General features: G+C 37.4%; 1 protein-coding gene across 1 annotated transcript in view; it reads right to left on the bottom strand.

Moving 5' to 3' along the window:
- Nucleotides 1-26,738, bottom strand: part of TRIO (trio Rho guanine nucleotide exchange factor) — a gene marked incomplete at its 5' end in the record, with an annotated part of 463,708 nt that overhangs the window by 283,670 nt on the left and 153,300 nt on the right. Inside the window, 3 exon segments of the mRNA XM_072411970.1 lie at nt 6,812-6,926; nt 9,921-10,070; nt 25,655-25,846. Of these exon segments, the coding sequence (XP_072268071.1) occupies nt 6,812-6,926; nt 9,921-10,070; nt 25,655-25,846 (457 nt within the window).

Here is a 26,738-nt window from a genome sequence, read left to right as displayed (position 1 = left end):
TTCGCATTCACCTAGACTATGCGACCAGACCATCTGGTTTGTGCGGACGGATCAAACATTTCCCAGAGAGAATGCTATTCAACTTATTACTGGACTTTTGTGGAGCTCGGTTGGTATTATGCTCAGCCATGCACAGGGAAATGACCTATGCCTATTATTTCCCCGCTGCGCACCTTCCAATGTTCAAAATGTGGTACACTGGAAGCTGAATTATATCATATGCTGTGGAGCTGTCCCAAGATTAGATACTTCTGGAGAACGGTGGTCTTGTATGCCCTACACAACCTAGTGAATTATTTGCCCTCTCCCAGTTGGGCCCTATTTGGAGATCTTGCTTTGCAGCCCTCACACATAAAGGATGCAGCACTCTCTTAGCAATACTGTCTTTGGTGGCTAAGAAAACCATCTTGCATAACTGGATGAGACAAAAAGGATGAAAGCATCTTTGGATAAAGAAACTCGTGTCACTAAATTATGGGAGGTGTGGGAATCTTACATTGCCATTCTCCTGTTGAATATTAAACAAAAAGTTATCTCCACCTTCGAACAAACTACATGGTATGCGTATCATCTGCTTGATAATGATCCACCAGTACTATGTTAAACAAAATTTTGTGATTTATAACCTTGTATGTGAATTATTTTTCTTCCTCCCTTCCTCCTTCTTCCTTCCTTCGCATGACTTGCAGAAGTATTTTGCTAAACACAGCCGAGACTAAGCTCTTCTGCAAAATCTTGTAACTATTAAATCACAAAGACAAACTGTGTAGTTGTTTCTTTTTGCTTATTAAAGCACAGCTTGCTCCAGAAGTAAATAAATGTCTGGGCTCCATAAACTTTTTTTTTTTGCTTGGTTTGTGATTTACTCTCGTTGATGATTTTGTACAGTAACTGACACCACGCTGCCCAATATTATGTTGAGACAATCTTCTGTCCTAACTGAATTTATTACAATAATGTTGCTGTTCCGACCTTCATACAAATTCAACTTAAGAAAAAACCTACAGTTCCTATCTCATATGTAACCCGGGGACTACCTGTAATTGACTCCACCTATAAATACTTTTTCTTCTTTTGTTTTGTACTTTGTTTACTCCAATACCTATGTTATTGATATGTACATGCTTTAATATTCTGTATGTTGTATACTTATTTCCTCATTTCATCATGGATACATCATCAATGAACCTTTCGCCATAACAATATAAGGTGTTGGTACAATGATAAATCCTCATCTGAAAACAAATCTTTCTCCCAACTCCCCCCGGTACAGGTTGGTGTATGTAGGGGCACACCTGATCCCCATCGCCACACCCTGTGCCTGAACGTATGTGAAATTATCATAGGTAAACACATTTCGATTTAAAATGTATTTCAACAGTGATAACACAAAGTTGTTAAACTTCTGCCTATCAGGATTTATTTCCTCAAATAATTTTTTTACCACTTGTAATCCTTTACTGTGCGCAATGCTCAAGTAGTGGGTCTCGATATCAATCGCAATGAGCATAGCTCCAGATGGAATGGTTAAATCATCGATTACATGTAATAACTCTGGAGTATCCCTTAAGATGGTAAGCATGTTACAATGGATTGAAAATAATTTTCTACCAGTTGGCTCGCGTTAGAGGAAATAGTACCAATGCCCGCCACAATGAGTCGTCCTGGAGGATTTGTTAAATTTTTATGTATTTTTGGTAACGTGTAAAAGGTTGGCAGCTTAGTATTCTTGTTATTTTTTTGATGAATTTTTTCATCAATCATATTCTCTTCCATGCCTGATGTGATCAAAGAATTATATTCGTCATAGTACTCTTTAACCTTTATTGGTGATATTTTCTGATACCCATCTCTGTTTTTTAGAATTTTTATACATATGCTTCTGTAATGGTCTCTATCTAGGATCACAACATTGCCACCTTTGTCAGAAGGTTGTCAGAAATTGTACTAATGATGTTGACTGAAAGGTAAGCTAGGAATGTACACCATAGACTATTGGAGAGAGGCTATAGTATATATATAAAAAAAAAAAAAACATTAAAAAAGGCATATCAGCGCACTAAACAAAGAACACATTCCCAGGGGTTATTTAACCAGAGGAAAACATCCACCCAAATAGAAAAAGTAAGCCTAATCACTAGGTACTCAGGACATAATAGGTTTATAGCCAATTCACCAGCAATGTTAGCAAATTTTATTTTCAGATCCATCAATCAGTAAATGTAAAGATCCATAACTGAAAATCACATAGAAAATTACTATTCATTAAAGAAATCGATTCAAGTTCAGCCTACCTTTTATGTAGTCTATGGCCACATCCCAAAGTTATAACCACAAAGAAAGGAGAACCTGGGGGGGTTAGCTCAGTAACAGGACCTTTAGGGCCAACATTCCCTAACTCAGTAAATTTGCATCAAAAAACTATAACTTTATTGGATGTAATATAAAAACATTTACAATAAAACATATAGGAACAAGATATTTCTGCCTGGGCTAACCAACCCAAAGGGCATACCCCACAGCCTTTTGACGCGTTTCATGGATAACTCCGCTTCTTCAGGAAAGAAGTGGGGAGAAAGCCTGATGAGGCTTGTTCATTAAATGAAAGTATGATTTGGCTCTTGGATGCATTGTATACATTGGTATGAATTGGAAATGCTCTAAACAATCAATTTTGGTGAGTTCCTAATAATGAGTTTGTTATATTAGATTGACTTTTTATTTCTAAGTATTATATTGGCTTTGAAAATATAATTGGTTGGGAAAGCAAAATTTAAATTAAAAGTAAAAAACTAAATGTATTGGTCAGATGGTGGTTGAATGTGTATTATGATTAGTCATATAGAACAGGCATGGAAATATCGTGAACAAATAATGGTAGTAAGTTTTTAATTATCTGTACGAGTCTTGCAAAAATAAATTGAATTTCATATTTTTAAGTATCAAGTTGGTTGGGATTGAAATTGAATAAAGATGTAAAGTTAATTATACAGTGAATCTGCTATATTGTGGTTGGCATGGTATGTCAAAGTAGGCAATATTATTTGTGCTTCAGGTTCATATTTTCTTATGGTTGATATGGTTTTAAATTTTATTTAAGTATGAATTTAAGAATTCTGGGTTTAAAACTACATAAATGAAGTAAATCACTGATCATTTAGTCATAATTATGGCTTAATAATTGGACACAATGAGCATTTGCTATTATGGTTAAAGGTATATTCAGCCTTCAAAGATTTTTGATTATTACGCCGGGGAACAATTTTGAACAAATTTTTTGTTGATTTCAGTTTTTAAGCTTCTTTACACTAAAATAGGTATGCTGATTCTGAAAGTGCAGTTAGTTTTCTTCGATCATGTCAGGGATTTTCTCCACTGCTTATAATAATGCGATTACTGTAGCATGGATTTGTATGGGCTATTCATTTACAGGCAGGCCAGAGGTACGCTGCTCTACGTAGTAAATAAGCAAAATTTATTTTTTGACTTACACATGTATTTCCTTTCTTTCAGATCATGTCTGACTCTGCTGTTCTCGTCGTAAGTGCCTAAACAACCCTGATTCATTTTGTTATATCAGTGGCAGTTTCACCATTCCCAGTCAAAGAGCGAACATCAGCACATTTGTAGAGCAAGCCTGTTTGGCATATTTCAAAATTGAACTTGGTGATCAAGATAAGTCTTGGGACCCTCATAAGGTGTGCAAACAGTGTGTTGAGGGTTTACGGATGTGGACAAAGGGAACATGTAAAAAGGTGCCATTTGGTATACCTATAGTTTGGCGAGAGCCAAGAGATCATTTCAGTGACTTGTTATACTTTTGTATAGTGAAAACTTCAGGATATTATAACAAGAAAAATAAATGTAACGAAGTATCCTAGTCTACCAACGGCTATATGCCCAGTGGCTCATTCAGATGAAATCCCAGTGCCGGTTTTCGTTACACTACCCTCTCTTGAAGAACATGATTATGGTGATGTACTAGGTGATAACAATGATGAAGAACGTATTGTGTAGATATAGAGTAAAGAAAGAGGTTTAAGGCTCAGAGTTTTTGTGCAAATAGTGAAGTGTGTATTTTGTAGTTAATACATACAATAGTGATACAAAGTAATTTTTTCATCATATATCCAATTCCCTGTTACTGTCACAGTGTTACTAGACTGAATATATTATACATTAGTAACAAACATTGAGGATTGGATAGAAAAATAATATTGATATTTTAGTACAAAAGTATGTTAGTTTTTTTCTACCCTCTAAAATGGAGGGTATCCTGTATCGTAAAAATGGGAGGTGATAGCAAAATCATTTCTGTATTCACCACCCAAAAATTATTTAAAAAACCAAGTGTAAGATCCAACAAAAAAGGCTGTGTTATCCAATTTATCCCAGTGTTATCCAATTTGTTGTAGTATTATGCTGCGCTGTACGTGGATCTGGGTGTCTGCTTTCATTGCCCTGTTTTTATGTCGACTCCAAGCAGTGTTGAGGAGGCTGTTAAGATTAGATATAACACAGATCTTTAACAGGTAGGTAGAAATTAGGATATATTGTATTATTGCTGAAAATTGATACTAAGTATTATTATGTATTATATATGTTTTTGTACTATGTACCGGTATGTATTTAGATCTCCAGACCCCTAAGAAGCAGCTTTTGTCTGTAAAGTGTGTCGAGCAAGAATTGATATTTATACAAAACATTGTTATGAAAGTTTAATTACTTGATACTGTTTTTTTTAATTGTTATAATAAATTGTATGAATTATTTTATTATATTTGTGGTAATTCGGTCAGCCTTTAAAGTCCCAATTAGGTTCTGTATGGTATTTTTATGTGGTAATAGGGGATGTGGCAGTGTGACTAAATATATAAACCGTGTTGAAAATGTAATATTTTGTAGCATTTTTTAGATAAAATATATTTGCCAACTCCCACCTTTTGATAACGTGTAAAGCTGCCAGTACTTATTAAAAATTATTGCAGCCATTAAGGCTTCACTTTCTAGAAAGTCTCTGGGTAGTGAACATTTTATTAAAGACTCTTACAAACTATTTCTGATTTTAGCTCAACATTTACAAAAACATCTAACTTAGTCTTGTCCTCAGGACATTTTGTAGAAAAACAAAAAGGAATTATAGCAAATCTGTGAGGGGAAAAAAAATTGAAATTATATTAAACCATAGCCGAAACAAGAAATTATTTTCTTATACACTGCAAAGAATCTAATGATACTAAAATAAAGTTTGAATGAAAAAAAAATTTAATCAATTATAAGTATTTTGTTAACAGGGGAGGATAAAATACACAAATAAGTGAAAAACACTGGGAACAGTGTAGAGGAGAAAGCAATACCTTAGCAATCCTAAGTTACAAGTTAGTGAAACTTTACTGGTTAGTGGAGGGAATCCCTATAAATAAATGGGTACCTACAGGGTGGTTAATGCAAATACATAAAATAACATTGTTCAACTGTATTACCAAACAGTAGTCTTATCTAAAACACTACATACAATGAAAAACAGGAACATTTTTCATATTTTAAAATGCAAATCTGGCACAAAACAAAAGAGACTTCTGGCACCATGTGTATGGCCATTTTATGATATAGTATCTACAGTTTTAACTGGAAGGAGAGAAAATTATTTAATTAAATTACACAATTTCCCTTGTATGAAGGAGGCCTTAAAAGATCCATGGAATTTAAATAGCAATGTAAGCTATATAGGTTATTCAAATCACAGAATTGGAGAAACAATAACAATCACATAACGTTATTCATTATGATCCTTGAGGGTACTCTGGCGTGGATATTCCCCTGGTACGCTTTTCTTTGATTTTAAAGCACAGTGATTGCACTATTTTTATTGTTTCTCCAATTCTGTGATCTCAATTACCCCCTGAAGAAGCCTTGCTGGCAAAATACGTCGGGAGACCCATAATCACAAGTTGCTTTTTTGTCTACAACTAATATTATCAGGATGATTAAACATGTAACCTGAAAATTAGGCACTATGATGTATAACCTAGATCTGTAGAATAGAAGTTCTATGTTGTATTTAGGGCTAAAGTATATGTTGATAAATTATCGTTTTTGCACTATACTGCCAAAAAGCCTTTCCTCTTACTTATATACATTATGACTACAGGCTTGGCATTGTATATGTGTAAGAATCTTATAAAAAAAAAATTGACATCCCCAGGGTAAAATACAATTTTAATATAAGCACTGTAAGCTATCCCTTTGCAATTTACAGTGGTATAGGGCACAAAAATTTTACTCAGGTGGTACTACCTAATAGTTTTCTAAATTCATTCTGCACCATTCAGAAATTTGTTGGGAAAGTTTTGGTTTAAATCAGGCACATTTATTTAAATCTAGTAGTCCAGTCCAAAGATACTTCACTTAATAAGAAGCTCTGACTTTATGCTTTTTCTTTTTTTGCACTTTTCCTTGAGTATTCGGTGCTATAGACACGCTACAATTTTCTTTTATTTTGAAAAAAAAAAAAATAGCCAAGCCTAAAATGTGGGTATTCCAAACACCTCCAAAACCACAAATGCAATAGAAAGAAGATATGCTTGTGTCTTCTGTCAGTGACAGTAGTATTCAATATAGGGAGCATGCAGACTCCAATGATTTAAGCAGATAGTAAAAGGAGTAACCAAGAACTGGATTAGGACATTAACAGAGAAGAAGGGTAAGAGGTTCCAGTATTTTTGATAACATTTAATATATGGAAATGTATTTGACTATATGACTGTGTCTAATAGCATTTCGGCATAACTTAACAGAGAAAGAAACTTACTTTTGACTTGCTGTTCTGGAGCTTTAACATGGGATACCATTCCTGGCATGTTTACACTATTTCTGTGCAGGTATTTCAAAAATACATCAGCATTTCTTCGAGCCAGTGTACAAGCCTTAAAAAAATTGAAAACGTGTTTTTGTTTAAAAGCAAAATAATATACATTAATATAGACACAGAAAAGAAAGTATAGAAACGTGATAACCTACATTAACCTATTTTTCCTAATTGAGTGCTTAATAGAAAAGTAAATGAAAGAAGATGAAGAAGACACCTCTAAAGCTGGATTTACCTGCGATTCATTTAGTCCTGCGTTATCCCGTCTGCTTTAAGCCATGGGCTGGATACCAGGCGGTACCATCTTCCTTCTTCTGGTGACGTCACCCAATCTTACACTGTGCAGGCGTGAGTTTGGGTGCCTTCCCATAAATGTAAACTAAAAAGAGCTGATCTCATCGCTCATGTGTGAGATAGGTACTTTTTCTTGGTTTATATTTCAGGAAAGCTACTTTTGCACATGCCTGATCTCTCAAAAAAAAAAAAAAAACATCTGACACATTTGAAGTTAGATTGGCTTTTTTTTTATTTGGAGCAGTACGTGGCTTCCTGGGATGCATGACATATGTATTCTAGCAGGCTGTGGGTTTCACCTACAAGGGTCCTACCCTTGCAAAAAAGGTTTATACATTGGGATAATGATAGCAGCACGGACAGACAGGGCTCTCATGCTGCTGCAGCTGCTACTGGTACACGAATGGTAGGATTATTTCACAGTACAAGGTGGGCCTAAGTCTTTAGGACACGCCCAATCTCGGAAGCCTACACTAAAGCAAAATCACATTGAAAAAGATAGGTGATGCACGTGCAGACAGAGCAGAAACAGCCGATTGTGACATCATTGCACACGCCCAATAAGCTAGAAGTACGCATTCCTAAAGTAGAATTATCTTATAGAACACTAGCACAGTCACGCACATACACACGTGGTGCAGCTGTAACCGGTTCCAGGTGGCCGCTGAAGGTACTGCAGCCAGACACCAATATTCACTTCATAAGACGCACAGACATTTCCCACCACTTTGGGGGGAAAAAAAGTGCCTCACATGGAGGTAAAAATACAGTATATATATTTATATATATATATATATATATATATATATATATATATATATATACACACACACACACACATACACAAACACCAAATGAACGGACGGAAGCACGGCACTCTCAGGACTCAGTTCATATATGTTACACAAATTATGTTAAACATAAACACATTGTGCTGCTTACGAGCACCCACATGATAGTATACGTGACAGTTTATTACAAAAAACACTATAGGGTCTAAAAGTCTCCCGATGCCTCTCTTTCTTTAAGCTCAAGCAGTTAAGAGAAAAAATACCTAGCCAGTAGTTTGGGGACTGTCAGGAGTTGAGTTACTTCTGAGGTTTGTAGAAGAACACAATTGTAGAGTGCCAGAACTCTGCTTTACAGAGCACAGGTATTCCAAGAAGTTTAAAACAGTTTCATTCCATCAGCTTGTTTAGCTGCTTGCCTATTGGTAGTCAAATAAGGAATCAACTGTAAAGCTAACTTTTCACAAGGATGCTTTTCTTTTGTTTGGCTGGTATTTTGCTTTCAGTTTCAATTCAAATCACAAATGTATGATTTATGAAATTATTCAAATGCTTTATTTAGCGACTTTTAAATTCAACTAATACTAATGCTACTACAACTGTTAGTGATATATGATCAGCTGTGTTAAAAGATAATGCAAAAATATGAAGTCCTAATAACGGTCTATAGGGGACAGCAGGCAAAACAGGTGTTTAAGTCGGAGGAAAAAAAAACACATTATGAGGAAAAAAAAGCATTTGAAGAAAATGTTCATTTCATGTGGGAAAAATAAAAAAGATTACACCTCTTGGTGATATTAATGTAACTTTAATGTCTAGTGTAAAATCCCAATCCCAATGATCGCAGATGATCACAGAATAATTTCCATGGTGAGGAGAAACCTCTTTACAACAGCCAACCAAGTTAACAACACTCTCCAGGAAGTAGTCGTATCAATATCCAAGTCTACCATAAAGAGAAGACTGCATGAAAGTAAATACAGAGGGTCCACTGCAAGGTGCAAGCCACTCGTCAACCTCATGAAAAGAAAGGCTAGATTAGACTTTGCTATAAAAAAAAAAAAAAAAGACCTCTAAAAAAGCCAGCACAGTTCTGGGAAAACATTCTTTGGACAGATGAAACCAATATCAACAATTACCAGAATGATGGCAAGAAAAAAGTATGGAGTAAGGTGTGAAACAGCTCATGATCCAAAGCATACCAAATCATCTGTAAAACATGGCAGAGGCAGTGTGATAGCTTGGGCTTGCATGGCTGCCAGTGGCATTGGGACACTGGTGTTTATCGATGATGTGACACAGGATAGAAGCAGCCGAATTAATTCTGAGGTGTTCAGAGAAATACTGTCTGCTCAAATCCAGCTAAATGCAGTCCTATGATTGGGAGGCATTTCATAATACAGATGGACAATGACCCAAAACACACAGCCAAAGCAACCCAGGAGTTTATTAAAGCAACGAAGTGGAATATTCTTGAATGGCCAAGTCAGTCACCTGATCTAAACCCAATAGAGCATGCATCTCACTTGTTGAAGACTAAACTTCTGACAGAAAGGCCCACAAACAAACAGCAACTAAAAGCTGCTGCAGTAAAGGCCTTGGAGAGCATTAAAAAGGAGGAAACTCAGCATCTGGTGATGTCCATGATTTCAAGACTACAGTCTGTCATTGCCAGCAAAGGGATTGTGTTAAAAAAAGGCTTTAGTTCCTCACATTTTCATGCAATCTTTCTGTTCAACCCACTGAAATAAAAAACTGAAAAGTTGTCTCTGTCAAAATATGTATGGACCTAACTGTATCTAGTTAACAAAGCAGGTTGAGCAATTAGGTTTTTAGTAATCCTTCCAATGTACAGTAGAGTTTTATTTTGTTGTGTGTTTTATATTTTTAATAAAAGCAGAGTTACACTTTATATTTAGAGAAATCTGATAAACTTAACTGAAATTTTACTTCAACCAACATGACTGTACCTTTAGAAAGGCCTCTTTTTGTTCAAGATGTTTGCTGATCATAGGAGTAACATGGTCAGTTTCAGAGTTCGGCCCAAGTTTGTCAGCACCTCCACACCAGTCTTCCTCTCTCTTGTACTCCTGTTCCAGGCTTTCTAGGACACTGCATACCTTAAATAGATAAATAATGGTAACAGTAATGTTTACACCAATAGTTTTTGAGCACAAAGCTTGAACTTGAGTTTTTTGCATCCAAAGAGAATCATGGCCCATCCTTAATTGGCTCCTAGCTTACTGTATTTCAGTAATCTTGCTACAGTTATCTCCCCAAAGTCTGTCAAGAGCTTGTGATTGCTCATACAAACAGAAGCACAAGTAGGAACAGATTAAGTCTATACAATCCTTTATGATAAGTTCTATTGTGTAAAAAACAAAAATACAGAATGAAAACAAGGAACTATAACCAAACTGTAACTGGGTGACATTAAGGTAAATCTACACTGACTTTAAATTTAAACGCTTTATCGATTGCCCATACAGCTAAGACATTTTAAACCAAAATATGTGGCACATAAAAGTTAGGATAGGGAAAAACACCTCCCAAATAATGCCTAAAATGTCCCATTCATGTCAAAGTGTTTGGAGCAATTACAGTGGTTTGGGAAACATTTTTAGCCATTTATGAGCGTTTTAACACTTGCCAAACACTGCAGGATGTGTTTTTTTTTTTTACAGCCAATCAGGAAAATACTTTGATGTAGACTGGCCTTTTGGAATGAATGGAACTTTCAAACATGCGTGTTTAAACGTTTAATTTAAACATTGAGGAAACAGTCCATGTAGACTTACTAGTAGACTGAAAAAAAGCACAAAAAAAGATGTTAAAAAAAATAAATTCAATTTTAATCAAACCCTTTTACTGCTGTAGCTTTCTTATATGAAGGAAAACCATCAAATCCTAAAACATTATATAATTTCTGAAAGCAGAATAAAATGGCGGTTAGCTGCAACAATGTTTGTGCAACTATATATCAGTTCTATACATTTGATTGGAAAATTACATTTTATTACAAAAATTAATCTCCAATTTTTATCTATATATAAAATTGGATGTATGTATGTGTATATGTATGTGTGTATATCACTCGAAAACGCATGGAGACATTTGAACCAAACTTGCTATACATATGACCGAAACTCATGTGAGTACACCAGTCATCTTTATACAGTGCTGTGCTTTATGTCAGAGCTATATTTGTATGTATGTGTGTGTGTGTGTGTGTGTGTGTGTGTGTGTGTGTCATCACTAGGAAACGCATGGAGACATTTCAACCAAACTTGCTTTGTTCCACTTTCACTCAGAAAAACGCATCGACACATTTCAACCATGAGATCTTATAAGATAATAAAAAAGTATATTAGAGGATTGCAATAAATAAATACCTGGGCAACACTGGGTAAGCAGCTAGTTAAATTATAAAAGACAAGACTGAGTTTACTAAATTGAAGCAAAATATTTTAGGATTTAAAATTGTAATCAGCTGGTGATCCCTATAATAATAAAAAAAAAAAAAAAAAAAAAAAGTAAAAGGGGGGTGGGGTGCTGTTGAGAGATGTGTAAGAACTGAGTACCGAGGCCTTTTTAACCAAAACTGTACTATTAGAATAAAAGTGGTGCTCTCCCCCTTTAGCTAGTGGAAGCAGTTGGAAACGAGGGAAACATAACATAGATGAAATTCCCAGGGCTGGGCTAGCGCAGTTACTCTTGCATTTTTTTTTATGTGTGCCCAGGAAAAAGAATTTGACTACCTTTGCATTTTCCCTGTTTGCATTTATTTCCCACATGATCAGAAAAACTTTGTGGTCTTAAGACTTCATTTTGACTCTAACACTTTGAAGTTACATGATTTGAAACAGTACTGGGAGACCCCTTCAGTTGATTCACAGACATGGAGTTCAGATGACTTCACCCTAACAGAGAATTTTTTTGTTTGAGCACAGTGGTTGGCTCTGAGTGGTATTTGTGTTAGGATCTAGAGGTAACCTTATATCTCATGTCTGAAGGCAAAGATGGTTACCTAAATAGTCCTTAGTTTGAGAACTCAAACAAAATTTACATTTAATCTACACTGGACTAAGATCCAAGTCTTTAGGCAAATTTTCCCTGTAGGTGTGCCCCCAAAACAGCTGGCACCCATTGTGAGCATGAAAAATGTTGGGAAAAAACACATTAAACGTGATGAAATTTGATCCTTTTCTCTACTACCAGAGGGAAATCTTTACTATACTGGACACAAATATCTTCTTGTCCAGAAATGATTGATGCTTGTTCCACACTGTAAATACAAATGACTGCAGAGTTCCTAGATGTGCTCCACGCCAACCACAGGCACCATTAGCCTTACTGAAAAAGACAGATTGGTCTGGACTTTGATATCTACAGGTATCATTAAGCAATTTGGAGGAATATGCATATCCCCGATTCCGAATGGGAACAGGCCTGTTTTTCGACATACAAACTTGCACTTCTCTGTAAAGCGCAGGAAACTATAGGACCGTTTCCAGGTGGTATAGGTGCCCTACGGATCTGCATCGTTTCTCTTCCTCTCAGCCTGATACATGTTGGCATTGCCTATCACATAGGGGTACCATGCTACACATATGGTGGGAATGCCCGCCTATCCTTCACTTCTGGGACACAATTATAGAAGTCTATAATAAACTGACGGGTTCAGATGTCCCTAACAACTACAAAGTGGCATTATTATCCATGATCCCAGGTTTAGTTAAATCTGCCAAAAGGAGTGTGCTCCACCATTTTTTAACAGCATCCAGCGCAGTCATTCCTAGCTTCTGGACACAGACCATACTACTTCCATAAAGGATTGGTTTGCGGAACTTGAAAGGATTCAGCATATGGAACAGTTGGTAGCCGAAGACAAAGATCAATATGAAAAATATAAATTATTGTGGTCAGCTTGGGACTGGTTTAAGGAATCCCCTCAGTTTCAGACTTATCTGTCGTGAAGCCACATCGGCCCCTTGGCATTGATATAGCAAGATGTGTTAAATTTATGTATTCATCTTTTCCATTCAAAGATTGGGTTGTCTATATATTGATTTCATCATTTACCTTACCTTTCTATTTCTCCCCTACTTTGTCCCATAACTACCGCTCCCTCCCCCCTATAACCCCCCAGGGCTATGTACTTTTCTGTTTCTCAGCTGGTTTCCCACAAGTTTTGGTTTAGTGACAACGCTACGTGAGTGGCCTGATATCAATATTATCGCTTCTGTTCTTTTATGACTTGGGTATATATCATTGTTCTGTTGCACAAAACCTGTAGGCATTTGTCTATTGCTCTTCATGGACATTACCTATGTACTTATGTTTTTTTTTTTCTGTCCTTTGATATGTTTTGTACATTATATGCATGTTATGCCCACTTGTTACATGCATTCACGTTTATTTGATAATGTATGATCATGTTTGAGATCATTACAAAGAACAAGAGGGCACTCTTTGCGTCTGGAGGAAAAGAAGTTTAAGCTCTGGATAAGGAAGGGAGTCTTCACTGTAAGGTCTGTGTAAATGTGGATCCAGCTCCCTAAGGATGTAGTTTCAGCAACTACTATAGATTGTTTTAAGAGAAAGCTGGATGTTTTTCTAGAAGCACACAATACAACTGGGTAAAAAGGCTTTAAAGTAAAAATAACAGTGACTGTTGATCCAGGGAGCATCCGATTGCCTCATGGAATCAGGAAGGAATTTTTTTCCCGTTGAAGCAAATTGTACCAGGGTTTGTTTTGCCTTCCTCTGTACCAACTATGTCTTTTAGGGTTTTATATCTGGGATATGTTTATTTCTCTAGTGGTTGAACTTGATGGACTTATGTCTTTCTTCAACCTAACCTACTATGTAACTATGTATACTGTTGAATTTCAGTTTTAAAAAAATCCTGATTGAAACAAAAGACATACTCACATAGGTTATAAACATTACAATTAGAACAATGCAGAGCCAGGGACCAAGCAACATGGCTGCTTGATCCCAGTTCTCTGTACTGGTTCCAAACGACAGCGACTAACAAGACTTAGGCACTCTTTTACCAACTACCAGACTTTGGACGAAGAGCTTATCCTCAAAATTCTGAAACAGAGCAAAACAGGATTGCGGCAAAAGACAGTAACAGACTTCTTTGTGACCACACAGATGGCTTCAGACCACAACAGATCAGCTCTGCATTCTTCTGTCCCTTAGATTAAAGGATCGTCACTATTGGACTCTGATTCTAATGCTACATCCACAAGGAGCAGCATCCCACATCATTGGACGGGAGTGGGTGAGTCTTCCTCCACACCCACAGGCAGAAGCCGGACCAAACAAAGGCCTTGTAAATCAAGTAAGGGTCCAACTGAATTAGCTAGGCCTAATTATGACATCGCGGCCAATAATCCGGTAACATCTATAGAAGATAGATCACGCCAATCTAAATAAACTTTTGTGGTATTCTTGAAAGTATACAACAATCAGATCTACCTGAATTTTTACGGGAATTGATGCTATCATTACTGCCTAATATGCCGGAATTTGAGCTTATCATAGATCAAGCGCATAGAATTCCCAAACCAACACCAAGAGATGTCCTTGCAAGAATTCGTTTCTTCACAAATAAAGAGCAAATAATGTTCCGAGCCCCCAATTTACCAAAATAATTTCAAAATATTGCTTTTTATGCGGATCTATTGCAGCATACAACGCAACTTTGCAAGCATCTACTTCCACTCACAAAAGCTCTAAGACAGAGGTTGTCAAACTCCGGCCTTTAGGCCAGATACAGCCTAGCTGGTAGTTTGTTCTGGCCTAACGTCCCCTGGCGTATCTGGCCTAATCCCGGCTGGCAACCCGCAGTGGAGCCAGAACAAGCTGCCGGAGCTCCGGATTCACATGTGGCTCTTAACCCTCCGTGTTGTGGCTCCCTTCCCTATTTACGGCGGCCGGCATTACCACTTCCCCCGCTGGGGTATATTGTGAACATACGGAGAAGAGGGATTTTTCTTCAGGGGGGGTTCCTTATGGGGGGCGGAGCCATTAGGGTGGGACTCGAGAGACAGCCTGGCCTAGTGTGCTCCTGCCTACCCCTGAAATGGCCTAGTGGCCAAAAAAGTTTGCTGACCTCTGCTCTAAAACATCATCAAATTGCCTATAAATGGGGATTTCCTACAAAATTGCTAACGGTAAAATTACCACGATTTTTTCCCTGGAAACTGGCAAGAAAATACTTCAGCCCCGGGGTATTGAAATAGAACACCAACCTCAAAGATCCCCCCAAACCATTACCTAACATCCATTAGGAATACTCCTTAAATTGCTGATTAAACATCTCTTTTTAAAAGCCAAACCCTATGACGTAATAGTGCCTATACTACTGTATTTAGGAATTTTTTTTTTTTGGAGAGTATTTACCTATTTTGTTACATCTACAAGTTATTTAATCCTTTTGGATTTTGCCCCGGACACCAAGCAGTTATTGCTGCTCATGATGTCTGACCTTTTTTTACAACTTTTCTATTGCTCTTTTCTACAACTACAATGTGCTGTGGTATTGTAGCCTTTCTTTATTACTATTGAAGTACCCTAGTAAGACGTTGCGACTTTAAACCATACCTCAAAATTTTGCAATTTAACCAAATCAAGTTTCCCATTTAAGTTGCAATTTATGTTTGGCAACACGACTTATTCAGCGAGTTCTGTTGAGGAGTTCAGAGCCTGTCTTGAGCAAGCGGGTCTGACGCCAGAGACAACATTGTCTCCCCATTCTCATAGTTTGGCTGGAGTACCCAAGTCACCCAGAATTTGAAAGACCGATTCAAGATCTACTTCATGAATATCTACATCTTTTAGGCCAAGTTAAACCATGGTCAGATCCACTACTGGTTAAGGTTGATCTCCCTAAAGAAGAATGAAGGTTACCATGAGAATCGACTGTACAAAGTCCAAATGAGGGTTTATCCTTCTGATATGCTCTAGACCATTTTGTATTGATTAAGTTTAAAGAGCACAGTTCCAGTGTCAATGATAAAAGTGATATGCTGTTCAAAATGTTATTGTTTTCATTTTATATAAGTTTAATTGGTTTGCATATTCTTATGAAAATGTAATTTGTTTCTAAGGCTATTGTCCCGGGTGAAACATAGTGTGATCCCTTCACTCTCCTCCAGGCTTCCAACAAGCATTAAATGAAACCCTAAACTTTTATTTTAATTTTTTTGGTTAACCCCCAAGCCCTTTATTTAATTAATATTTAAAAATTAATTTAAAATCCAGGAGACACATTTCTCCCTCTAATCAGTAACAAAGTATTTTAGCCACATTTTTCAACAAGTATATACAACATGTGCTTCCACAAAACATGGAGGAGTCCTAATAACCTTTCGTAGATCAGCCAGATTCAGGTATAACAACGTTACACAAGATCCATAAGGTGGTTATCTAATTGTGGTTGGTACGCTAGGTGACCACTCTTGCAAAATAGTTTCATATTACGGTCCAAATTCTGGCCAGTTAGCCTTTATGTCTCAACTGTTTCAAAAAATTAAGCAACATGCGAAGGGACCTGTGTGGGAGATACGAACATGGTTGTGCACCCTCATTTAGACAAACTTTATAAACCTGGACTGTCTGATTTTAATAGTTAATTCAATTGGCCAGAGATTTCAGATCTCAATTAGATTGATATCAATTAGTAGATTTATGGCGCTCCTTACACGATACCAAAACAGGATTACTCTTTTTTACTCACCCTCATGGTTCTTATTCCCGCATAGATCACATTTTTCTTGTTAATACTACCGCGCCCCTAGCCTTGGCATCTAAAATAGATCCATCTCCATGGTCAGATCACGATAGAGTTTTATTGTCTCTCTCCTCTCTTTCCCCTACCCCACAGCCCTAATGCATGGTCTTTGAGGGATTCTTTACATTACATTACTGAAGTGATGTTTTTAATCAAGCAAGCTCTTGTCAATTTTTTTTTAACTTAATGAGTCTTCTGCAACTACCCCGCTTTCCCTTTGGGAGGTCCATAAGCTAGTTCTTCGTGGGCATTTATTACAGATAGCTTCTCACAGTCCAAAAAACTAGGTTGTTAAAAACTAGGGAGCAAAAACTTTGGGATCTTGAATCAGCATATATTCGGACGTCCCTGGCCTTAAAGTCAAAGCCCACGCAACTTAACTGTGAGCATTTTATATTTTGCCATACAGAATTATATTTATGCCTTACTAAGGAAGCTGAACAGCATTCTCAAATGGGTCCAAGACAAGTATTACCTTAAAGTTGATAAACCAGAGTAACTTTTGGAAAAAAAACTGTGATATCGATAAATCTTAAAACCTGTTCATTTAACATACAAACGGTAATCTAACAAGTAACACAAGTGTTAACAATTTTTAAAGAAAGGCTAGCTCAGTTACATGCAGCCCCAACCAGCTTTAAAGGTTCATTAACCTCCCAAGCGGTAAGCCCGTGTGACTAGGGGTAAAAAAAATCTGCTGAAAGTGGTAACCCCAAGCCACACCCGGGTTAATTAAAAAAAAAAAAAAAACTTACCTGGTCCCATCGGCGTCCTCTGACCGCATCCTCTTTGCATGATAGAGAAACCCAACTCAAGATACTACTACGTGGGTTAATTATAGGCCCATATCTTTAATAAACCTGGATAACCTTTTGGCTAAAATGCTAGCAAGCAGGTTCAACACGGGTTTGGCTGCACTTATAGATGGAGATCAAGTTTGCTTTGTTCCACATAGTCAGGCCAGTGACAAAATTAGACGGATTTTCCACCTAATAGATCATGCTAAAAAGCTTCTTATAACGACCATGTTATCTCTGGATGTACGGAAAGCGTTTGACTCCGTCTTGGGTGTACCTTTTACAAGTTCTACAAAAATGGGTGATAAATTGTATACGGGAACATTATTCTAGGCCTTTGTGAAATATGGTGGGTTTCATTCTATTTTTTTTTTTTTTTTTTTATGTGATCTCCTTTACAATCTCCCAGGATCTTTTAACCTTGGGTGATCCAACTGACCTACAATTTAACTAATAATTTAGGTAAATTGTGATGTTTTTAAGCATTTTCTTTCTATAAATTGTTGAAAGGCTAAAAACAGCACAATTGTTCTATTAAAACTCAGGTGGTGTGATGCGCATAGTAGTGCGCCAAAACTCAGGTGTTTGATGCGCATTGTTGTGCTCCAATGCGGACCCACTATGTGCACATGTTCTATCAGTTGTAAACGCCTGCCACTTTTGCAGAGAAGGATCATCAGTTGGGTAAGTTTTTATTTTTTTGTGTATATTTTTTGTTTTGCTTCATGTGCACTCAGGTATGTACATACATGCATATAATGCTTCTGGTTAAAGGAGGAATCCACCTTTATGTGCTTCCACTGCCAAGCAGATGTGATGAAGTGAATATATAGTGGGCCATATATAGTGGCATTTAAACCTGCATAAACACCCTAAATGGCTAAAAAAGCAAGAAAATATGTTTGGCACAAAGTGTATTTGTCCCTGGAAGTTTTATATACTAGTACTAGTATTTAAATAGTACTAAACACCCAAATAATGCATACAATCCAGTATTTAAGGAGCAAAATTAGGTTGAGCAACAACAGAACATCTGTTCATTTCTAATAAATGTGGTTTAATTTTGTGCTTGGTAACCTGGACCTCCTTACATCACCATGAGGTGCATTAGATTGAGTATGCAACTGAGCTGGACAGCTAACTGACAACCTGTTTGGACAGCAAGTGGACATGTGCTTGTATACAATCGGGCTGCTAAGATCAGGCAGCAGAGCCCAATGAGAACAAACCCATAACACTACTACAAATAAACAGAGGAGTTCTGTAGAACAGTGGCCTCAAATCAACATGAGTGAAGTATGTTAAAGGAAAACCACAGCTTTTTCTAGCAAATTAGCAAATGTAGGAGTTTTAAAAAAATAAAAATAGAAAATAAAAATCATGACATATTATTCAAAAAGAATATGTACATAATACATTCAAATAACAATATGTGACAATCTGACTTTGAGAATGGGGCAAAGGCAACGAGTGGGGTCAAGTACCAGCTTGAAGTGGAAGCCATGCATACATTTGTATTATTTATGTGTGGATAAAATGTCAAAACATTGATGAAGAGTTGCTAAACAACAGAAACCGTAATTAGAAACCAGGCGTGAAAACAATGCAGCAACAGGTGAAGCTAACAATAATGAAGGCGACAAAAAGTCACATCAATGCATACCATACAAGCAAACTTACTTGATAACGACCCCCCCTCCTTACAAACCAGTCCAGTTAAAATTGTTTTCATGAAAATACACCTGTATTTATATACATTTAAATCTATTTTGACACACACACACAAGTGAAATCACTAAATGTTTCTTAATACATGTATCATAACATCTTGGGCAACAATCTTTTTTTCAAATTTTTGATTTCTCTAAAGCCACACTATAATGGAATTTGAATCAGATCCAAAATGCTTTTGAACATTTTTTTTTACATTAATACTATTGTGTGATGACATATTATAAAGTGCTAATTAGTATTTAAACAGCTTGATATGAATTAGTTTGCAGTGTTGCAACCAGTCCAAAAAATACACAACAATTTAAACAATTGCAGCCATTTTAACTATAAATGAAGCAATGTTCTTAATTATTATAATGTAACATAAAAAATGTATCATAAAAATGTAGCACCTACCAAAAAAAAAAAAGATCGAGCACTAAAGATTCAAAATGACCCGTAATGGACTGCAAATGCGCACAGAACAGGGACCACGTGTGCCCTAATTGATTGCTATATCACCATTGACCGAGCTTAACAGCCCAATCGCGCAGCTGAAAATTAATCACCCTAATTGGCGAATTTCTGACCCCATTGCTCATTTATCAATGCTGTAAACCAGCAGGCGAGTGAACTAGCACTCAGCCTCGTCTTGCGGTAATGCGCAGTGTCAAGCGGAGCGTATATTTGCGTGGCACACTTACGCGCATTTGTGTGATAAATCGGCCTTAATGATGTCAAACATACACAATTCAATTTTCAACATAACACATGTAAGTAACATACCATACCACACCCCTGCGCATAGTCTTTTCAGCAGACTTAGCAACAGTCCATGCACCAGCAGGCTGAGAACACGCACCAGCAAGATGAGAAGGGCCGTCACGGGGCAAGGTTAACCACTCTGCTACCGCTTGCCCAACACACTATGACAGGTAGTCTGCCAACATGTGCTTAGACAAAAGCACGCACCGTTAACCATAACAACCGCAGCTGCTTCTTATGTGTCACCCGCTGCCACTCCAGACAGGGAGGTCTCAGCAATCACAATGTTTATAGTACCATTTTGGGTTAGCAAATTACACTATTTCTTCTTAGAGCTTTTAGAGATTCAGAGTTTATTAAGTAGAAACATACAAACACAGTGCATAAACAAATTATAGAAAAGATAAAGACTAATCAAAGAACAATAACAGAACTATAGCAACAGCGTAAAATAAAAGGGAAAACTGTGAAATAATGCTTAGGTAGTGTTGGTTTGCCTTGGTCCACGTTGCTGTGTAAAGTTTAAGTTATTAGTCATAAAGTCACTCCCTACAATGCGGTTGTCTTTAGCAACAAGATGAAAGCTGAAAGCTCCCCCTCTGCTACCATGCCAATGTCAAACCGTTGTGGAGTGTTGTTAAGACTCAACTACACAAATGGTCCTTATTTACTCTCTCCTATCTGGGCAAAGTGAGCCTGATTAAGATGATTTTGTTTCCTAAGCTTTTGTACATCATTTAAAGGTTACCAATCCTGCTTCGCCATCCAGATCTCAAAGAATTATATGGATTATTTTGTTTTTTTGTTTAGGGAAGCAAGAGAGCTCGGGTAAGCATGCATATTATGCACCAATCTGTTAAGAATGGAGGGCTAAATTTCACAGATGTAGAATTGTATACCTGGGCTGCTCTTACGAGATAACTTAAGGATTGGCTACATGATACAAACGAATATGCTGACACGCTTTTGGAGCAGCAAATGTTCTAGAAATGCGCCCTCAAATATATGCTACATCAGCACAGGGAGCTGCTCCCAGCCAAGGTGATAAAAAAACCCACTTTTATACTCAGGCTGGCAAACATGGCACAAAATAATATCTTTCCAACTAAATAGTCACTCTACCCTTCATCTCCCAATAGTGCACAACCCAAATCTACCATTGGTAATCCAGGGTAGATCGGTTGAGGAGAGATGGGTGATACAACAACTGACGGGTAAATCTTTTACTAATAATCTGACCAAGAAGCCCATTTCCTAGGCAGCCGCAGTGTCTCTTTACCCTTTTATGGAATAGGAGGTTTTTGCATACCATCAAATCCGCTCCTTTGTCTCCACAATAACAGAGATTTTCAGATAAAGATTGGACTAATACTCTGGATAAATTGGTATTTAGACCTATTTCAGAAAAGAGCTATAACGGAAGTTTATCTGGCTTACAAACCAACACATAATTACGAGGCAGGGAGTACAGGTTTTAAGTAGATGGCATGTGTTTCTTCCGACTAGGTCCCCAACAGAAATTCTGTCTGACTACCGTAGAGCCTGGAGGGCGATTCCCTTCTCCATGTACAGAGTGCACCTTTCTCCACAACGCACCCATGTTATGGGTTTGAGACGCCCCCACTGCTTGAAATGTGGTGCAGTTGATGCAGATTTATTCCACATGTTCTGGGGCTGTCCCCTAGTTAAAAGATTTTGGAGGCAGGTGGTGCGGTTTGCAGCGAACCACCTGGTAACATACCTCCCGCCTACTCCTACCTTGGCTCTGTTTGAAGTATTGTCTGAACAGGTCCGGGTAGCCAGATGATGTAGCAGACTCCTCGCAAATATATCAATGGTGGCCAAGAAGGCGATTTTACATAAATGGGTAACTGCAGACCCCCTACTTTGCATTTATTTTTAGTAAAGCTTAAACACGTCTTCCAAATGGACTGGATAGAAGCCTCAATTCACAAAGCTTTAAAGACACAACATTTTTTTGAGCTATGGGAGTCATATATTAATTATGCTACCACTGGCTACTAAACGGTGTATAATATCCATGTTTAAGCAGACTTCATGGTATGTCACCAGGCTATTTATTGGACAATGACCCACCTGTGGTCTTGTAATAAGTTTCACACAGAATTTTGATGGTTTTCTTATGTATCCTCTATTGTAAGACTTTGTTTACCTGAATGTAATTGTACGATAATTGTTAAGTAATATTGAGTTAATGTCTGTATCTCAGTATTGTTAATTTGTTAGTATATGGTATGCTGATTCACCTGTGTTGATATTTTTTTTGATCATTCACCTTCATATAGGTTGGAGTACAGGAGGCTTATAATGTATTAATACAACATTTACAGATTTTTTTACAACCACTGTACAATAATAATGCAAACATGTTATAATATAAAAATTCTTACACAATTTAACTATATAAAGTATTAAACATATAAGTACAAGAAAAATGGAAGCTTAAGGAAGGGTACACCACAAATATATGTAAATAATGTTTTTAAGTTTTGAAAATAATCATGTAATTTGGACATATCACAGATCCCCACAGGGCCAGGTTGTCTGTGTCACCATCCTCACATTCCTCTGCAGCCAGCAGCCCTGTTCATGAATCCTATCTACTGGTCACTTCCTGGTCTGTGTCATGTGATACCGAGGGATGCCCCAGAGAACCAGAATATTTCACAGAAGCACTCTCAACTGCCAGCAGTTTGTGAAAACCATCTGAGCTGCCTCTGCTCCAACACTCCCTCTTGTGGTGGGCTCTTACCTGCTGGTCATGTGACTCCCATTTGCCACATGACCTCCTCTACAAAAGAAAGTGACTGACAACAGGAAGTTGCCAAAAAAAATTACTTTTGGCTGTGTTTCCAGTTGTTCCATACCGAAACTAGCTTCCCTTGACTACTCTATCTCTGCCTGCCCTGATTTTTGGTATATCTGACCACGCTTTGCTTCTGCTTGTTAGCAGTTACCAGCCTCTGCGTGCACGGGGGCTGCAACCTGGCAACAGCCTGCAGCGCAACATCCTCACCTCTAAAGGCTCTGGAGAAGACCAGACTTTATCCAGAGGTATGATGAACACCTAAATGAACCTCAGTCTGCCATCAGTCAGATCTCTACCTCTGCTCCTGAGACTCCAGCTATGGTTCCTTCCCCAGTCCCAGTCCCTATGTTACCCTACTCCACGCTCCAAATTCCTACCCTTCTTCCCTATTCCAGTGACCCCAAGCTCAGTCATGGTATTGTAAATCAATGCCTAATTCAGTTCGAGTTACAGCCCTGGAATTTTCCCACTGAACTAAGGTGGCATTGTTCATCTCCTTTTTACCAGGAGAGGCCCTAGCATGGGCGATGCCTCTCTGGGCAAAGGGGGATCCTGTTTTGAATGACTTTCAAAGCTTTCCTCAGACCTTCCCAAAGGTATTTGGTGAGCCAGGCCATGTTTCCTCTGCAGCCTCGGAAATCCTTAACCTGCTCAGGCCTCCCTCACTGTTGGAACAACGCTTTTGTGGCAGTGCTTTTCAAGCCATATTAAGGATGAACTTGCCAGCCATGACCTTCCATCTATGCTTGATGACCTGGTGTCTCTCTCTATTCAGGTTGAGACTTGCTTCCACGAACAAGCCCAAAAGACCCGGAAAGTTTGGGAACCTGCCAAGCTATTCTCAATTTTCCAGAGCCCCTCTCCTCTAGCAAATAAGCCCATGCAAGTGGATTGGGCACCATCTCCTCAGTAGAACGTTTTTTAAGATAACTAAAAACATTGCCCAGACCACTTGGCTACACCCAGCCATTGCTGCCACAAGCAAACAGCATGTATAGCTCAGTTTCTGTCCAGTTTTTAGTTGCCTAGTTGATACACATTGACACAAGCCTTTATTTTTCTTGCCTTGACCCATTTTTTCTCTGATAACACAAACATGTTTTCCTTTTACTATTCTATATCTTTTGCAAGTATACTGGATTAGTATACTTGTCTCACTTGTATTGTCAGCTGTATACGTCTACTGTGCATGTCCTTGTAGGCATTTCTTACCATTATTGGATAAATTACACTGCACAAAAACGATTTTGCTACTAGGAATACCACCTTCTGTTCTGTTCTGCCACATTCAGAGACAAACTCAACTCACTTGAACTTGCTGCCTAGGATTCATTTGTGCTAGTTGCAGAAAACTTTCTGAGCAAACCATGCTAAACTTGTGAACAACATGCTAACAGCATATCATCAACTCTGTTATAGAAACAAGATATCAAGGCCGGTGCAACCCCCAACATGATGGGCGACTACTGCTGGTTTCTGCAACAGGAGACAGCGAAGAGCCACAAACGCAAAAGAAAGTGCCTGAAACACTTTTGAAGTGTACATGTGTGTTGAACAAGGTGAATTATGTGTAATTGTATATGTTGTTGCAACATAAAACTACGTTTTTGTAATGTCATGGAACTATGAGGCAAAAGTTAGGTATGTATAGAGATTACATAGTAACTGCGGACCGAGAGAATGTAGCTAATGACGTCTATACGTGTAATTAACTTAAGATCCTGACGTCCTAGGCAGAATCGAACTTCAGATTTAGTTTCAACCCACTTGATTTAGTATAGGACACATGGATTATACCAAGTAGCAGACAATATTTATTTTTTTGTGATGCAGTGTTAGCAGTAAAAAAAACAAATCCTGGCATGATTGAATGTTCTGGGGAGGTTGGATTTGTCTTTGTGTAATATGATGGCTGGACAACTGGGTCAGAACATCTTTAAAACCTCAGGTCCTGTGGTAGGGACTGGTTGGCACCTATCAAAGGGGGTCCAAAAGAAGACAACTGTAAACTAGTGAAAGGGTCCTGCACACCCAAAGCTTGATATGTTTAGAAGAGGTTTAATCTGTTTGATCAAATCCTAAGAGATACTATAACACAATGTTCCTAAAAAATAAAATAACATTGGTCATGACAAAAAGGTTTTGGAACAAACAGTGCATCACATCTTGCGAAGTATGGAGTTTAGATGGTTTCATTACTTTACTCTTTTATTCAGGCTATTTTCCCTTTATATTTACGTGATACTCCTGCAAATAAAACATGCTTACTTCGCAACAGTGTCTATACAGGTAGCTATTACTGCCATACAGTGAATAATTCTCTGCTTTTGTTCTCGGACATTGCAAACATGAGTTTGGTTTTGCTGGAGTTTTTGTTCAGATTACAAAAAGGGACAATGACATTCAATTTCTAGCAAGATCAACAAGTAACTTCTTTAGTTGCTGAAATCATTCTTGGCCTGAAAAAAAAAATAAATGCAGCCACCATATCCAAGACAGACACTGAAGCTGCAGTTATATATTCTTTTGTTTTTCGGTTAAGATAAACTTTAAAGTACTATAGTTGTGTAACGGGCATGTAATGTAAAATTTGCTACACAATAACTGCATTTCGGGCAAATCAAGAAACTTTTTCTGTACTTAAAAAAAATGTTCCTAGCTGAAAAAAAAAATATTGCAAACACATCTAGGAACTGATACTCTACAATGTATTTTTTTGTTTTGCATTTGGGTTTATAAATCCATTAAAGTATTACAATTACATATAAACTAAAATTTAATTTAATAATGTACCTGTTCAGATGTTTTATAAAAGGCCACTGAAGCATTTACAAGTTTTAGTCGGTCTTCCATTTTCAGCATTAACTGTTGCCAATGAGAGGCTACTTTTTCGGCACAATCCCTGATCATATCCATATCATAATGGTTGGCTTGGAGTAAGGATTCTGCCTTCTGTTGTACCTGTAGGGCACTTTGGTGTGTTTTCTGCAAAAGAAAAGATAAAAGAATGAAGAAAACAAGGAATGTGTAAAATTGGGTATATGTTTTTCTGCCAAATGTATTTTCCAACACTTCCAGGCTGATTACGCAACAGACAGTACAATATAGTGGAACCTAAAACATTTGTTTTTTCTAGATGAGGAAGGGTTAGAACAACCATTTCTACTGCTACATGATTTTCCACTTCATTTAATTAGAAATACTTTACAGAGACAGAATGAAAATAGAAGTGACCCCCTTCCCCCAAAAATGATGGGAAAAAGTCTGGTTGATAGCTGTCATCAAAACATGTGAAAACAGGTGTCCAGTATCCTCATGTTCCAAAAAAACAGTAAAAAAATTGCAAAATCTTTCTCTTTGCATTTTTTAAATGACAAAATGATAGAAAGAAAAAGATCATATATAAAATTACACTGCTTCCACAAGAAAAATCCAGTGGAAGAGAGCACATATATCCATAACATACAACCAGAGAAAGAAAAAAAAACATATATGAGAAAAGTGCTAATATAGGCAAAACTATCCATAACAAAACGTGTATCCTACATTTCACATATCAAACAAAACAGGAAAGAAATACAGACATCTATGGATGAAAAAATCCACCCTCCTTATTAAAAAAATTAAGGCAAATAAGGCAAAGTTGTAGTATGATACACAAGGGAAGTAAGTGGGCAAAAATCTGTGTACTTTCCTTTATCACAGCTGTAAAAATATTTGCTTTAAATACCGTGTTTCCCCGAAAATAAGACACTGTCTTATATTTTTTTTGGCTCCCAAAATCACTAGGTCTTATTTTCAGGGGATGTCTTATTTTTCCATGAAGAAGACTACAGTACACATTTATTGTTGAAAGTCACTCATGATCACTCATGTT

Source organism: Pyxicephalus adspersus, chromosome 5 (genome assembly GCF_032062135.1).
Source record: "Pyxicephalus adspersus chromosome 5, UCB_Pads_2.0, whole genome shotgun sequence".
In the NCBI taxonomy this organism is placed as follows: Eukaryota; Metazoa; Chordata; class Amphibia; order Anura; family Pyxicephalidae; genus Pyxicephalus; species Pyxicephalus adspersus.
The sequence above is the reverse complement of the archived record's forward strand: the minus strand, read 5'-3'. Positions and strand labels throughout refer to the sequence as shown.